Source organism: Ursus americanus, chromosome 24, assembly GCF_024610735.1.
Source record: "Ursus americanus isolate L20-20 chromosome 24, mUrsAme1.1.p, whole genome shotgun sequence".
Taxonomy (NCBI): Eukaryota; Metazoa; Chordata; class Mammalia; order Carnivora; family Ursidae; genus Ursus; species Ursus americanus.
In genome coordinates, this window is record NC_142150.1 from 28,186,955 (window position 1) to 28,202,400 (window position 15,446).

General features: G+C 37.9%; 1 protein-coding gene across 1 annotated transcript in view; it reads left to right on the forward strand.

The window, feature by feature from the left end:
- Positions 1-15,446, forward strand: part of HSD17B12 (hydroxysteroid 17-beta dehydrogenase 12) — a 158,089-nt gene that overhangs the window by 41,318 nt on the left and 101,325 nt on the right. Inside the window, exons 2-3 of the mRNA XM_045808781.2 lie at positions 13,677-13,723; positions 15,236-15,311. Coding sequence (XP_045664737.1) covers positions 13,677-13,723; positions 15,236-15,311 — 123 coding nt within the window. The remainder of the gene's footprint in view (positions 1-13,676; positions 13,724-15,235; positions 15,312-15,446) is intronic.

The following is a 15,446-nucleotide window of genomic DNA, read 5'->3' on the forward strand; positions in this document are numbered from 1 at the left end:
ATATATGTAGGAGTGGAATTAATCATGATGTGATGTAGGAGTCACATCATAATTCTGTTTATCCTTTTGAAGAACCACTGAACTGTTTCCCTCAGAAATGGCTCCATTTTACATTCCTACCAGCAGTGTACTAGGGCTTCAGTTTTTCCACATCCTCACCAACACTTGTTATTTTCCATTTTCTCTTTTTAAAAAAATTGTGGCCAAACTAGTTTGTCATTGTAGTTTTGGTTTGCATTACCCTAATGATGCTGAACATTTTTTCCTGTGCTTTTTGGCCATTTGTGTATTTTCTCTGGATAAATATCTCTGGAAGTCCTTTGCCCATTTTAATATTGAGTTGTCTTTTTATTGTTGAGTTGTTAGCAGTTCTTTATATATTCTGAATCTGGACCCTTATTAAAACTATGATTTACAAATATTTTCTTCTATTCTTTGGTTTGTCTTTTCAGTCTCTTGATATGGTCTTTTGATGTTCAAGAAGGTCAGGTTTTTTGCTTTTTAGTTTTTAAAGATTTTATTTTTAGGGAATCTCTACCCCCAACATGGGGCTCGAACTCATGACCCCGAAATGGAGTCACATGCTCCACTGACTGAGCCAGCCTGGCACTCGCAAGAGTTTTAGTTTTTTTTTTTTTTTTTTTTAAGATTTTATTTATGTATTCGACAGAGATAGAGATAGCCAGCGAGAGATAGCCAGGGGGAGTGGGAGAGGAAGAAGCAGGCTCATAGCGGAGGAGCCTGATGTGGGGCTCGATCCCATCACGCCGGGATCACGCCCTGAGCCGAAGGCAGACGCTTAACTGCTGTGCCACCCAGGCGCCCCAAGAGTTTTAGTTTTGATGAAGTCCACCTTGCCTATTTTTTCTTTTGTTGTTTGTACTTTTGGTATCATATCTAACCTTAGTAGCTCTTTTATTTTCCTTCCTGTACCCCTTTCACTTTCTAGTGTTCTTTGTCTATTGCTAACATTTATTGGGAATTTACTTATGTGTCAAGTCGTGTGCTAAGTACATTGTATTATATACATTGTCCCATTTAATTCTCAAACAATCCTGAATGATGAGTATTATTATTAACATTTTATTGAATTTTTACAATGACTACAGGACAGATAGTATTGTTTTCACTTTACAAATAAATCAAGATACTAGAGGTTAACCAGCTTCTGATAGATGGCAGATTTGGGATTTGAACTTGGACTTAAAGCTTGCTGGTCTGATTTTTCCACCCATGTTCTTAACCACTTCACATACTGATTTTTGTACCAAAATAGCAGAAGCCTAAAGTCCTTCCACTGTAGGGAAGGAAAAATTGTTCTTCTACCCTTCAAGGTCTTCCAGCTGAGCTAACAATTACATTTATGTGAGACAGGATAACGGGAGAAAAAAACCAATGTTTTATTACATGGCCTGGAGGCCCAATATTGAAATTGAGACCCAAAGAAATGACCAAGGCAAGCAGTTTTTATACTTTTTGGTCAAAGAGGCAATACATTTGTGAGGAATTGATGGGATAAAGAAAACATGTTTGGGAGCTTTAACGAGTAAGAAATTCTAAGCAGAATTTGGGCTGAGATAGTAAAAAGGAACAGGTTTGTTTCTACAGCTTTCTTGACTCTTAAGTTCCTGTCTCTGGTGATAAGGATGTCTTTTTATTTCTTAGTACAGGGAGGGTACCTTTCATGTGAGAGATTTATTTCCTGCTTTCAGAGGGACAGAGGAGGGTCTGAGTGTCCTTGCACCAGCTGTTTCTTCTGTAACTTTTATTTAAAATAATCAGTATGCCAAATGGCACATTTTGGGGCAGCCTGCCCTTGGCCCCTACCTCACTGTGGTGTTTTTCCAGGTTTGTGATGCAGAGTAGTCACTCCTTTGTTCCCAGTCAGAATTCCTACACCCAAGATGCCCTTTCCACGTTACCCCCCCCCCCCCCGCCTTTTTGGCTATCCCCAAAGGAAACCACAAAGCAGTCTGAATCCACTAAATCACCGTGGGACAAGGATTGATAGCCTTTTAATTCTTATACAAGGGTTTGCATTTTTACAGAGGATGTGGCATTAACTGAAATGAATCATTAGCTGGGAAGGTTTTCAGTTAACCAAGCAAAGTGAAAAAGTCAGGCAGAAGATATTTTTGGGGTGTGGTGCCAGCAGAAGACGGAAGGCCTTGCCAGGAAGTCGGCCCACGGGATTAGCTGCCTTACACGGATTCTGCTTTTTCAGTTTCTCCTTCTTCTCTGTCCTGAACCTAGGTGCTTTGGATGTTGTTTTGGTTTGGTTTTTCTGTTTGTCAGTTTTTTAAGTGATAACCTGTACCTATCTATAGTATGTGGTTGGGTCAAGAGAAGAGGAAGGGGGGAGGTGAGAGAGGGCCGCTCAGTAGGGAACCTCACTATTGGGATAGCACATTTGGAAGGTGGGCATTTTCTTTCTCTAGTAATGTACCATGCTTGAAAAAAGATATCTACTTTTCCAAACCATGGGGTTGTGGGAAATGCTCACATTATCTGGGTTTATGCATAATCTGATTATTTTTCCTGTAAAATTATTTTTTTATCCAAATATGATTGGGAGAATAAGTGATAGTTGTCTTATTTTGTATCCCTTTCACTGCCTCTCTTGAATAAAAATGCAGGAAGTTGCTGCTGTTTTATTAACTTGCAGCCTGCATGCTTTTCTTTGTTCTTTGTTAAATATGAGCTGGCATGTGTTAGACTACGTTAGCATTTGCTCTTTGGGACTTCAGTGGTTTCTAAATTCAGCACTGCTAAGCTGCTTCCCTGTTTGCTTGAATCAATTGAGACTGCTATTTTTAGCAACAAGAGGGAATTGAAATAGCAATTTTTTTTTCATGTAATAGATCCCCAGGAGGAATACTGATGCAAGCTCTCTGTCATTTTCTGTTCTCCCCATCCCCCAAAAGCACTCAGAGGAAAGGCAGCTGTCATGGTTTGCGGCAGTATTAATCTTTAATCAATCGAGTATTTTCTGCATTTAGGTGTTCAGGGAGGAAAAAAAAGGGTCAGGAGAAGGAACCTGCCCAGAATAACTAAGCTCTTATGCATGGGTTCTGCAGTCAGAATTTGGTGGGTAGTGGCAGGGAATAGTCAGAAGAGCTAAAAATAGCATATTTGCTTCCAGTGTTCCTCTAGTTTATTTTTGATGTTTGATTTTGATAAGGTTGATTGGATGCTTACTAAAAATATCTGTTCTTAGCAAGTTGAGGACAAAAAAGAGTAGACTATTTTTAACCTACACAAACTAAAGTATTTTTGTTGACTGTAAAAAATCTGGAAGCTGAGCCCTGGTCAGTTGCCAGTATTTTATATAATCTGTAACAAGCTAGACACTTCTGGATGCCAAGTTGGGATATTCTTTATAGTTGTCAGTTTCCATCTTCACAAAGGCTTGCAAATTTGGGTTCTGCTGTTCTATTTATATATGAAGACAGAGGCCTTTTTTTAAACCTCCCTTTTACCCCTCCCTTTATTCACTTTCTCTACCTCAATTCTGCCCCTGGTTGTCATACCTACTCACACTGCTGATGAGAATAGGGGTGGTACCTTAGCTTTTTTCTACGTATTATTGAAAACTACCTTCACTTACCCGCTTGCTCTATAGCAGAATGGAATCTGAGAATACTCAGTGGTAATGGAGGAAGCAAATCTTAATGACAAGAACAATGAACTGTCACTACTTTGGTAATTTGCTATCCTTCCTAAACCAGAATGGTTCATCTCTCCTTCCCTTTAATCCTGCTTTGAATTTGTTCACTTCGTATCCACCCGGGCACGTTATGAATGAAGTAGTTCTCTCTAACATTGAAAACCATCTCTTTTCAAAGACAGCCTCAGATTCATCTACAGAAAATGTGTCTCTACAGATTCATCATAAAGTTAAACTTCTCTCTGTTAAATTTCTTTAATTTCAGTTTAGATCGCTACTTCTTGATGTTGTGAGGGGCTGAGGGATATTTGGGGTTGTGTATAGTAGGTGATTGGACATTATTACTAAAAAAAAGAGTTGAGAAAACAGTGGGTGGTATCCTAAGAGGTTAGTTTTCCATTCATAATCTTTTTTCATTCATTTACTCATTCATTCATCCAACAAAACCTCATTAATCATCTACTTTTTTCTAGGCACTGTGCTAGCAGTTAGACTGTGGTGACCGAGACAGACCCTTATATAAACCTTTGTGATGAATGTTATGAAGGGAGAGGAAGTATGGAGTACTGTGGGGGCAGAGAGCTAGGAGATTCTGTTAGTCTAGAGCTCAAGGAAGGCTTATGGGGAGAGAAGGTGTTCAAGCGAAGACCTCAAGGGTGGGACAGAGACCCTGATTGGAGTGTACTGGGACTAGAGCAAAACTTTTTAAAAGAGAGAACTTGTTACCTTGTAGGAACTTGAAAAATTTCAGCACAACCAGGGAAAGTGAGTGGTAGGAGGAAAGTGATGGGTATAAGACAAGCTCATGGAAGACCTTATGAAGAATAGGGGCAGTGGGAAGCCATTGACTGGTTTTAGGCAGGGAAATGTCAGATTGCCCTTTGGAGGGATCACTTTGGCTGCAGTGAATAGGAGAGGAATAGGTATGGGAGCAGGCGAATGATTTAGTAGGCTGTTGGAGTAGTTATTGTGGGAGATGAATGATGGTAGCCCCGGGTGATGGCAACCGGGAAAAGTGAATGGATTTGTGTTTCAGGTTTTATATAATTGGCAATAGGGAAACACTGTCACTTCTTGACAGAAGAAAAAGATCATAAAAATGGTGTTTGAGAAAGATAATTCTTAACTATGTAGAGCATGAACTAAGTGAGGAAGGACTGAAAGGTTTGTTGGACAAGTATGTGTGTGTTGGGATGATAACTTAGCTTGGGGTGATAGTTATTATGAGAATTAACTGGATGATATTAATGAGTACCTTGAGCAAATATTTTTGTAACCATGTGAATTGTAAATATTTTGTTTTAACAATTGACTTTATTGACAGCTTACTCGTGCTTTTCTGAGCATATAATCATGACTTCAACAAGATCGAAGTTTATTTTTCACCCAGTTTAAAGAACACTAGAATTTCTGTATATGTTTGATTCTGTGTGGTAAGCAGTAAAAAAGGAAATGATTAATTTAAAAAAAAAGTGGCATGGTAATTCCATGGTGTCCTCAGGAACCTCGATTCCTATGAGTATGAATCTTCATCTTAGCCTGTGGCTTCTACCCTCAAGGTTGCTTGTGGTTCAAGACCACCAGACTTACTGCCATCACTTTGGAAATGGCTAGATGAAGGTCAAAAAGGGACCTCTCTCTGCTGAGTCAGCTTTCTGTGAGCAGCCATTCTCTAAGGCCGTCATATTACTGCTTGCATCTTACTTCCAGAATCTCATCACATAGCCACACCTGGTTGCTGGTGAGTTCAGGAAATAGAGTCTATATTCCAGGCCACAGTTGCCGGAAAGAAGGAAGGGAAGACAGTTGCCAACTGCACTGTGGCTCAGATGTGCATATAACATGAGAAGGAGGAGTCTTTGGGGGTATTTCTGTACATGGCGCCTTATTTTGTTGTGGCTGAGTGCTTAATTTTTTCATTTTAATAAACCAACAAAAAAATAAACAATACTTCTAATATGAATGATTTGGGAGCTGGTCTTTGCTTCATGGGTTCTCATTGCAAAGTGTTAGGCATTTCAGGGTTAGATCAAGTGTTTCCCAAAAGACAGATCAAAAGGTTATCTTAGGTACTGCATTGATGACTTTTAAAAAATTTTAATGGTTACATATATACATACATATTTTACACAAATATTCTATTTATAGTAATTAAAACTGGGGGTCTTTTACAATAATGAAATAATTCAGTAAATAGTAATCAAGTATGTTTTCTATTAAATTTTATTTTTAAGAACTCTGTTTTAAGAAAATATTAAGTGACCTTGGGAAGCAGGGGGTTGTTAAACAGTGCTATACTGATTTTTGGGAGACTGGAATAGATAAAGAGTCTGCTGGCTCAGTTTACACCATCTTTCTATTCATGGTAGGAAAGGACTTCTTTGTTAGAAAGACAGAATACGCACATAGGTAAAAAATACCAACAGTAAGAAGGATAAAAAAAATAGTAATCTATTTCATGTCTTTTCCCAATGCCCCAGAAGCAACACTAAAAGACTTTTGATTTAAGATATGGTATGCTTTGATTAGCTTCCGAAAATTAATAATGAAGAGTTGACTCCCCAGACAATATGGTATCATCTTAATAGAGAGAATCACACTATTATTTTATAAAAATAAAAAATTAATGAACTCGATTAGGAGATTTTTCTCTCCAACTACCAGCTGCTATCTCTGTTACCACTTGGAAGATATGTAGCTTTAAAGTAGAAAATGGATCTTTAAAAGCAAAAGCAGCAGGACAATCCTTGTCTCCATTGTCTGTGTCTTAAATAAATAAGTAAAAATTCTTTTTTTGCATCAAGTGAAACTTTTATGATTGACTGAAGTTTGACAGGTGACTTGGTCATGTTTTTATGTGATTGCAAACACTTACCTACTTTATGACATAGAGAACTAAAGAATTTGTCATTTCCTTTGATGGAGAAGCGATAGTTGATCCCCCATTGCCTGGCCATAGTGTAGGTGACTGATTATTGTAGAACGGTAGTGGTGCTTACAGAGATGACTAAGGGAGCCTCTGAGTTTCCAATTTTATTTTTATTTCTTTGTGCCCATAAAAATAATTTTTATACTTTCCTGTTCTCTTAGAAAAAAAATGTACTTGTTGGGGCGCCTGGGTGGCTCAGTTGTTAAGCGTCTGCCTTTGGCTCAGGTCATGATCCCAGGGTCCTGGGATCGAGCCCCACATTGGGCTCCCTGCTCAGCAGACAGCCTGCTTCTCCCTCTCCCTCTGCTTGTGTTCCCTCTCTCGCTGTGTCTCTGTCAAATAAATAAAATCTTTAAAAAAAAAAAGAAAAAAAAATGTACTCGTGAGGTAATATTTGGCTCATATATAATTATGCAATTCTAGATTTGATTTTGAGAATTATTAGAATATAGAAAAATGATACATTTTTAAGGACATTCATTTTAGAGAGAGTGTGCAAGAGCATGTGAAGGGGGAGGGGCAGAGGGCAAGGGAGAGAAGCAGACTTCCCACTGAGTGCAGAACCCAACATGGGGCTTGATCCCACCCGGGACCCTGAGATTGTGACCTGAGCTGAAATCAAGAGCTGGGCACTCAACTGACTGAGCCACCTAGGCACCCTTAGGAAAATGATATTTTTATCTATTTAAAAAGACCAGGCTAAATTTTTAGTATTTATATCTGTTTAAAGTGATATTGTTTCTGCTTAATATTTAAAGTCCTGACAATGGAATTGGTGATTTATAGAATACCTAATATCCAGAATGGATCTTATACATTGTTGCAGTCTCCAAAGTTGTGCACATAATAGTTTCTGAAAACTGTTAGTTTGATTTAAATTTGATAGTTAATAACAGGAGATGATAGGAAAAATTGTTCTTGCTGGGAGCATAAAGCAATTTTTTTTTGAAAAGTGTGTTTAGTATCTCATTCTCAGCTAAAGTTAGTCTACTTTAGTATAATATGTTTAAGAGGAAACTTGGGGAACTTCCAGTTTTAAAATGACCAAATAACTGTATTTCTAGTCTTTTAGTTTTTGGAAATTCTCTCTTAAAACTAGGAGAATGAGAAACAGAAAGCTCCAGTTTGATGGGACTCGGGAACTTCTGAAATCCCTCCTTCCCCAGTAACAGCAAATGTAGATGGAAGAGTGGTTACTGACTTCACAGAGCAGACTCCAGAGTGCTCACAGACACTCCACCGTTAGGAAGCACACAGATTTGCTTTTGGATCCCAGAAAAGAACAATTGCAAGGGTCAGGTACTTCAAAAGACAGCGGTGGGGAAGGTCACTGAACTAGATGTGCTTGAGACTCTGGGAAATTGGGCACAGAAGAAGGCAGAGGTGAGATACCTGACTGAGAGCAGGGGTTGAGTAAAAAGTCTGCAAACTAATAGCTTGCTCACCTACCTAGCAGCCAGAAGATTGAAACTGGGAAATGCTTCTTAGGAGATACTGAAGGGTCTCAGAGAAAAGATACTGACTTTTGTGGAATGTCTAATAAAAAAGCTGGTTTGCTCACTGATTACCCTAGAGTGAGGCTCACAGTGTAATCACCCCATATGCACACTAGCTGCCACATTAGATTTTCCAGGATGAGACAGACCAAATCAGTCAAAAGGAATGTAGGAGAAACAGAATATAAGGAGAAGGAAATAGAAATACATTTGACCCTTGAACAATGTGGGAATGAGGGGCCCTGTGCAGTGGAAAGCCTGCATGTAACTTTTGACTCCCCAAAAACTTAACTACATAGAGCCTACTGCTGACTGGAAGCCCTACTGATAACAACAGTCAATTAACATATATTTTATGTTTTATGGATTAGCTGACTGTATTCTTACACTCAGCTAGAGAAAAGAAAAGGTTATTAAAAAAAATCATAAGGTCTTAGAAAATACATTTACAGTACTGTACTGTATTTATAAAATCTGTGTATAAGTGGATCCATGCAGTTCAAGCCCCTGCTGTTCAAGGGTCAACTATATATAAATAAAGTCTAATTAATATCCTCAGCAATAAGAGAAGATAATAGGTCTATAATAAGAACAAGATGCTCCTTAAAAAAAAAAAAAAAGGGCAAGAGCAATCAGAATAAAGGTGTGCTCTTCAAAATTAAAAATTTGACAACCTAAAATTTAAAAGTCAATAGGAAGTTTGGAAGATAAAGTTGAAGAAATTTCCAGGAAAGTAGAACAAAAAGAAAAGTATGATTAATAGAGAAACTGTTATATCTAAATTCTGATTAATAAGAATTGCAGAAAGAGAAAAGTGTGGGGAAGAAATTATCAACAAATCAATATAAGGAAACTGCCAGAATTGAAGATCATGGATTTTAAGGCCCATTAGTGCCTAGCACCAATGAATGGAAAAACACCACTGAAGGTGTATTATTGTGACAGAGTGCTAAAGATTGAGTGATAATCATAAAAGCTCCAGTGACAAAAAAGCAGGTCACTTATAAATGGTCTGAAGTCAAATGGTGAAACACTTTTTGAGCAGTATTGGTGCTGGAAGACAATGGAGAGTTTTCTTCAATTTCTTTTTTGTTGTTGTTGTTAAAAATGATTTCTTGCTTAGAATTTTATACCCAGTTAAACCATTATGTATGAGGTTAGAATGTAGACTTTCTAAAAAAAAAAAAGATATGCACAATCAAAAAGCTTTTAAACTGTCAAAAAATGTTTCTCTGAAGCTGTCACGTGAATTTAATAGGATATTCTGGATGTCGCCTAGAACAGAAGGACATTCAGTAACAAGAAAATCTGAAAAAGATACGGATTTTTGTTGGTAATACAGTATTACCCCCTCTATCTGAGGTTTTGCTCTCCATAGTTTCAGTTATCTTCAGTCAGCTGTGGTCCAGAAGCAGATGATCATTCTCTGACGTCTTGTTAGAAGGTCAGTAGTAGCCTAACACTATATCATAAAGCCTACATCATTCACCTCAGTTCATCTCATCATGTGGACATTTGATCTCACATCATCACAAGAAGAAGGGTGAATATAGTACGATAAGGTTTTGTGAGACAGAACATATTCACTTAACTTTTATTATAGTACATCAGAATTGTTCTATTTTATTTTTAATGTTGTTAATCTCTTACTATGCCTAACATAAATTGAACTTTATCATAGGTATGTATGTCTAGGAAAAACCATAGTATATATAGGATGTGGTACTATTCATAGTTTTAGGCATCACTGGGGGTCTTGAAATGTATCCCCCATGGAAAAGAGGGAACTACTATAGCGTACCAATATTCGTTCATGAATTGTGACAAATGTAAGATGTTAGTAATAGGAAAAACTGACTTGAAATATAGAGATCCCCCTTACCATTTTTTGATAAGTCTAAAAAACTATTCTAAAATAAAAGGTTTATTTAAAAAAATGTTGACAAAAATGCATCTTCATGCATCTGTCCTTGGGAAGCTACTGGTGGATGTGCTCCCTAATGAGGGACTGGAACAAGATCTAGAAATAAGAGCTTCAACACAGGAGAGAGAGGCCAAGGGAATTCCCAAGGTTATGTTCTAGAACAACCGCTGTGCGGCAGAGTAGCCATCGCAGGGGGAATGGGATAAAAGCTCGAGGGCTCTGGGAAAGTAATCTCTATGGGAAAAAAAAAAGGAAAAAAGAATTCATGGGATTGATTGTGTGGAAAATTGTACTGAGAGGCTGTTAAGGAATGGAAGATTTAAAAAGAAAACTATGCAAATGAAGAAAAAGGCAATTTGAACTACAGGAAAAGAAAAATGTTGACCGAGAAAGGAAATGTAATTATACTATGTTTTTTTGGTTCAGTAGTGAATAATACTATTTATCTAGCCACAGTAATTGTTGTATAATGAAGAATTTGAAGGGCCTTCATCCCTGGTTTCTGGTGGGGAGAATCTAAATCCTTGGAATTTCCTGAGTGATAAGACTGTCTTTATTATTCATGGTGGGCCCTGATACTTTACGCCAATGAGAGGACTCATGGTGGGACCCTGGATAGCTTCAAGTTGGGGGCTGGTCATGCCATAAAAACCAACCGTGTGATTAGAAGATTGGAGGTGTGAGCCGTGTGATATCAGCTCAACCTTTCAACCTCTGGGAGGGGAGAGGGTTTGAGGTTGAGTTCAATGACATGGTCAGTGATTCAGTCAACCATGCCTTTGTAATGAAGCCCATTCTGGACATTGAGGCTTGGTGTGGCTTCGTAGTTGGTGAACACCTTGGTGTGCTGTGAGGGTGAAGTGCCCTGATTCAGAGAGCGTGCGGAAGCTCTGCATTTTAGGACCCTCCTAGACCTTGCCCCATGTGGCTATTCATTTGGTTGGTCCTGATTTGTATCCTTTATTAAAAAACTGTAATCACAAATTGTTGTCCTGAGTCCTGTGACTGGTTTAGTGAATTGCTGAACCTGAGGAGTTGTGGAAACCCTGAATTTTGCAGTCCGTTAGTCAGAGCGTGGATGCCTGTCTGGACCTCTGAACTTGCAACTGATGCCTGACGTGTGGGCAGTTTTGCTGGGGCCCATGTCCTATCGTTAGTATCAGAATTGAGTTGCATTATTATAATAATATACACACTGAGTATTGACAGAGCCTTGTGGTGTAATTTCATTGGAAGGAGGTGGAAGGTAAAGAGGAGTTGGTGTTCTCATCAATTATAATAAGTAATATAAAAATTGATGAATCAGGAGTGTGAGTGCAGGATTTAGAACAAGGATAAAAACATAAGGCAGGGGGTCGCCTGCATGGCTCTGTCAGTTGAGCATCTAACTCTTAGTTTCGGCTCAGGTCATGATCTCAGGGTTGAGAGATTAGGCCCCGAGTTGGGCTCTGAGCTGAGCATAGAGCCTGCTTAAGATTCTCTCTTCCTCACCCTCTGCCCCTCCCCCCCAGTGCACGCGCACTCTCTCGCTCCCCCCTGGAAAACCCGTAAAAAGCACAAAGATCACTGTTTTGCAATCTCTGTATCTGTATGGAATTCTGTATCTCAGTGGTGATTAATGGCTGCTAGTGAAACAACAAAGATAAGCAGACGTGCCTCCTGATGTAAATATGCATTATCACTTATGAAGTATTCTTACCAAAAAATCAAACTTGAATTTGATCAGGCATTGATAGGTAACCACTAGGGGACAGAAGACCATGTTACATGACATCAGGGAAGTGTAATCAGAAAATGCCAGGCTGGGAAAGTAATAGGACCCAATATCCTCAACAACTAGTAGGGAAGTTGGGGGTGGGGGGAGGAAGGGAGGGAGAGGGAGTAGAAGGGAGAGTAGAGAATTGAATAAATAGATATAGAAAGGTAGATGGATAGATAGACCTATAGAGATTAAAAGAGATTTAATAGACATTAACCAGTTTTAAGTATGGAAGTTATTTAATCGTTATTTGACCAAATTATTAGAAGTTTTCTGAAACACTTGGGGAAATTTACATACTGATTAGATAATTGATGTTTGATTTGATATTAGATAATTAGGATTTATTATTTACAGTTTAGGGATGTGATAATGGTATTGTGGTTATTTTAAATAACATATCCTGAAATTCTGATGAAGTCATATGATGTTAGTGATTTAATTAAATAATCTGAGGTGGGAGGAAGTGGGTAGGGGTATAGTTGAAGCAAAATTAGTTAAAATCAAGTTGATAGTCTTTGAAGCTGGGTCATGGGTACATGGGGTTTTGCTATACTGTTTTTATTTTTTGATATGTTTGCCCTTTTGTAATTTGAAAAAAGCGTTTTTAGGACAAATACAAGAAAATCCTACTTCACTCCATAACTTGTTTTCCATAATTTGTGAATGGTTTGGAAAATCTCATAGAGAAGTTTGAGCCACATCCCTGACAATTTGGAGGAGATAGCTATGCTCTGAATTTGTAACAAGCATCATTCCAGTATTTCAGAGATAAGTTACCATGATGAAGCCTGACCCATTATAATTTTCAAATGTTTCTGCTACATAAGGTTTTTGAGGGGCACCTGGGTGGCTCAGTTGGTTAAGCATCTGCCTTCTGCTTGGGTCATGATCCCAGGGTCCTTGGATCAAGCCCCACATCGGGCTCTCTGGTCAGTGGCAAGACTGCTTCTCCCTCTCCCTCTGTGTTCTCTCTTGCTCTCTCTCTCCCCCAAATAAATAAATAAAATCTTTAAAAAAAGAAGGTTTTTAGCTTGTAAGAGAAATAGACTTTCCCATAGAAAAAATCAATCTTACTCAATTTTTATTGCCCATAATTTTGAAAAATTAAGTTTATTAAGGTATAAAGATATATACTTAAGTGTGCATTTTTAAAGTAAATTCTTACGCACTTATGTACCCAAATCAAGATAACAGGATATACATCCTCTACCCCAGAGTTCCCTTAATGTCCCTTCCTTGTCATCTACCCGCTCATCCAGAGGTAATCAATATTCCGATTTCTGTCCTCATAGATTAGTTTTACCTTTTTTTTTTTTTTCCTTCATAAATGGAATCATAACAGCTTGTAGGCTTTTATGTGAGGCTTTTTTCACTCAGCATAATGTCTGGGAGATTTGTCCATGTTTTGAACATGTAGTTCTTTTTTTATTGCTATTTAGTATTCCATTATATGAATATACCTCCGTTTACTTATTCTGTTGTAGATACGTGTTTGGGCATGTTTACCTAATATGCATAAATAAAGCTACCATGGACATTCTTTTGGTAGACATTATGCGTTCATACCTCTTGGGAATTGCTAGGTCACAGGGTAGGCATATGTTTAGTTCTGGACATAATGCCAAATAGCTTTTTTTTTCCAAAATGATTATATCAATTTACAGTGCCACCGGCAATGTAGACAGCTCTAGTTTCTCCACAACCTTGTCAAGTAAGTATTGCAGTCTTTTAAATTTTAGCCACTGTGGTGGGTATTCCATCTTATATTTGAATCACTAGTGTTGCTTCACTTCTACATCAAAGTATTACACAGGTCGTCTGGTGTATAACTGGTGGGTCCTAACTGTGATTGGTTCTTCATTGTAGTTCTTAACCTAAGCTGTTTTTTCTTTTCTCAGTTGTCACAGGTAGTACTGATGGAATTGGAAAATCATATGCAGAAGAGGTAGGTAATTTTCAAGACCTTTTTTGGAGTGTAAAAATAAAAGAACAAATACAGGATGATGTCTTATAGTTGCTTTGATTTTTGAAGTTAAAAACAAATACAGTGCTATATAGTACAATAGATATGCTTCATTTCTAATCAGAAACACTGCGCTTGCTCAAAGGCAATTTTAAAATAAATTTTTGTGCAAAAATGAGTATAACACTTTCTATTCTAGTAAGTTGGATTTGGGGAAAATGTAGCATAGTTTTATTTTATATTGTGTAATTATGGACAGTCCTTAGTTTTAAAGTCAGTTGTTTTGAACTATTTTCCAAAAGATGGCTGTATTATTATGGAATAGTAATATTTCCAGGCTAGTCCATGGTATCCTTCTTTTATAAGGAAGACTATAATTTGACAAAAAGATATTGACAGACATGGGGAAAGGGCTCAAGTTCTCTGTAGTGTCATGAAAGGATAGGGACCATGGTAGTCTGAGGGCCATTGTACAAAGCAGGATGTTGGTAGTACTCTTTTAAGGCAAGCTTCCCTGCCCTCTGGGTCCATTGAGGCACCACAGCTTATGATACCGCCCAATTGTGATGACGATCCTGGCAGATCCACTGGGTTTCTCATTAGTTATTCCCAATAACTAATGGTATCTTTTTAAATCTTCCTTCATTGCCAGTCTTTTAGTCTTCATGTATCCAGTCCAAAATAAAATCTTTTTTTTTTTAAATAAATAAATCTTTTTTTTTTTTTTTAAGATTTTTTATTTATTTGACAGAGACAGCCAGCGAGAGAGGGAACACAAGCAGGGGGAGTGGGAGAGGAAGAAGCAGGCTCCCAGTGGAGGAGCCTGACGTGGGGCTTGATCCCAGAACGCTGGGATCACGCCCTGAGCCAAAGGCAGACGCTTAACGACTGCGCCACCCAGGCGCCCCCAAAATAAAATCTTTTTTAAAGCTGACTTTTAAATTATAGAATAGATACTACACAGGATTTTATTTATTTATTTATTTATTTATTTATTTATTTATTTATTTATTTATTTATAAAAGATTATTTATTTTAGAGAGAGGGCGAGCATGAGTGGAAGGGACAGAGGGAGAAGAAGAGAGAATCTGAAGCAGGCTCTGCATGCAGGGCTCGATCTCATGACCCTAAGATCACGACCTGAGCTGAAACCGAGAGTCAGACACTTGACCAGCTATGCCACCCAGATGCCCCAATACTTACGATTTTAAAAACTAAAGTTGTGTAGATGGGTACAAAATGAAAAGTAAAAGTTTTACACCTTCTGAAACCCTTTGACATTTATATACTAGCTTGATTCAGAAAGATAGCCCTCTGGGGGAATCCTTTTGTAAGTCTTCATTTTGGATTGCCCATTCATGACAACTTAGGTTTATTGGTTTTTTCGTTGGGTTTATATTACCAGTTTTTCTTAAAATGAGAATATATCTGATTTCTGTTTTTTAATGAAATGTATAGGTGTGATTAACTGCTTGGTGTTTTTTATTGTTTCAGTTAGCAAAACGTGGAATGAAGATTGTCCTTATCAGCAGATCACAGGATAAACTGAGTCAAGTTTCCAGTGAAATAAGTAAGTTTTTCCACACACCCTCTTCTTTCATATTTACAAAAGGGTTACAGCTAATCTAAGTTGAATGTTTTCAAGTAGGTATCTAGCACTGACATATTTATTTATAGTTCAGAAAGCTGCTTTCTTATGTTGGTA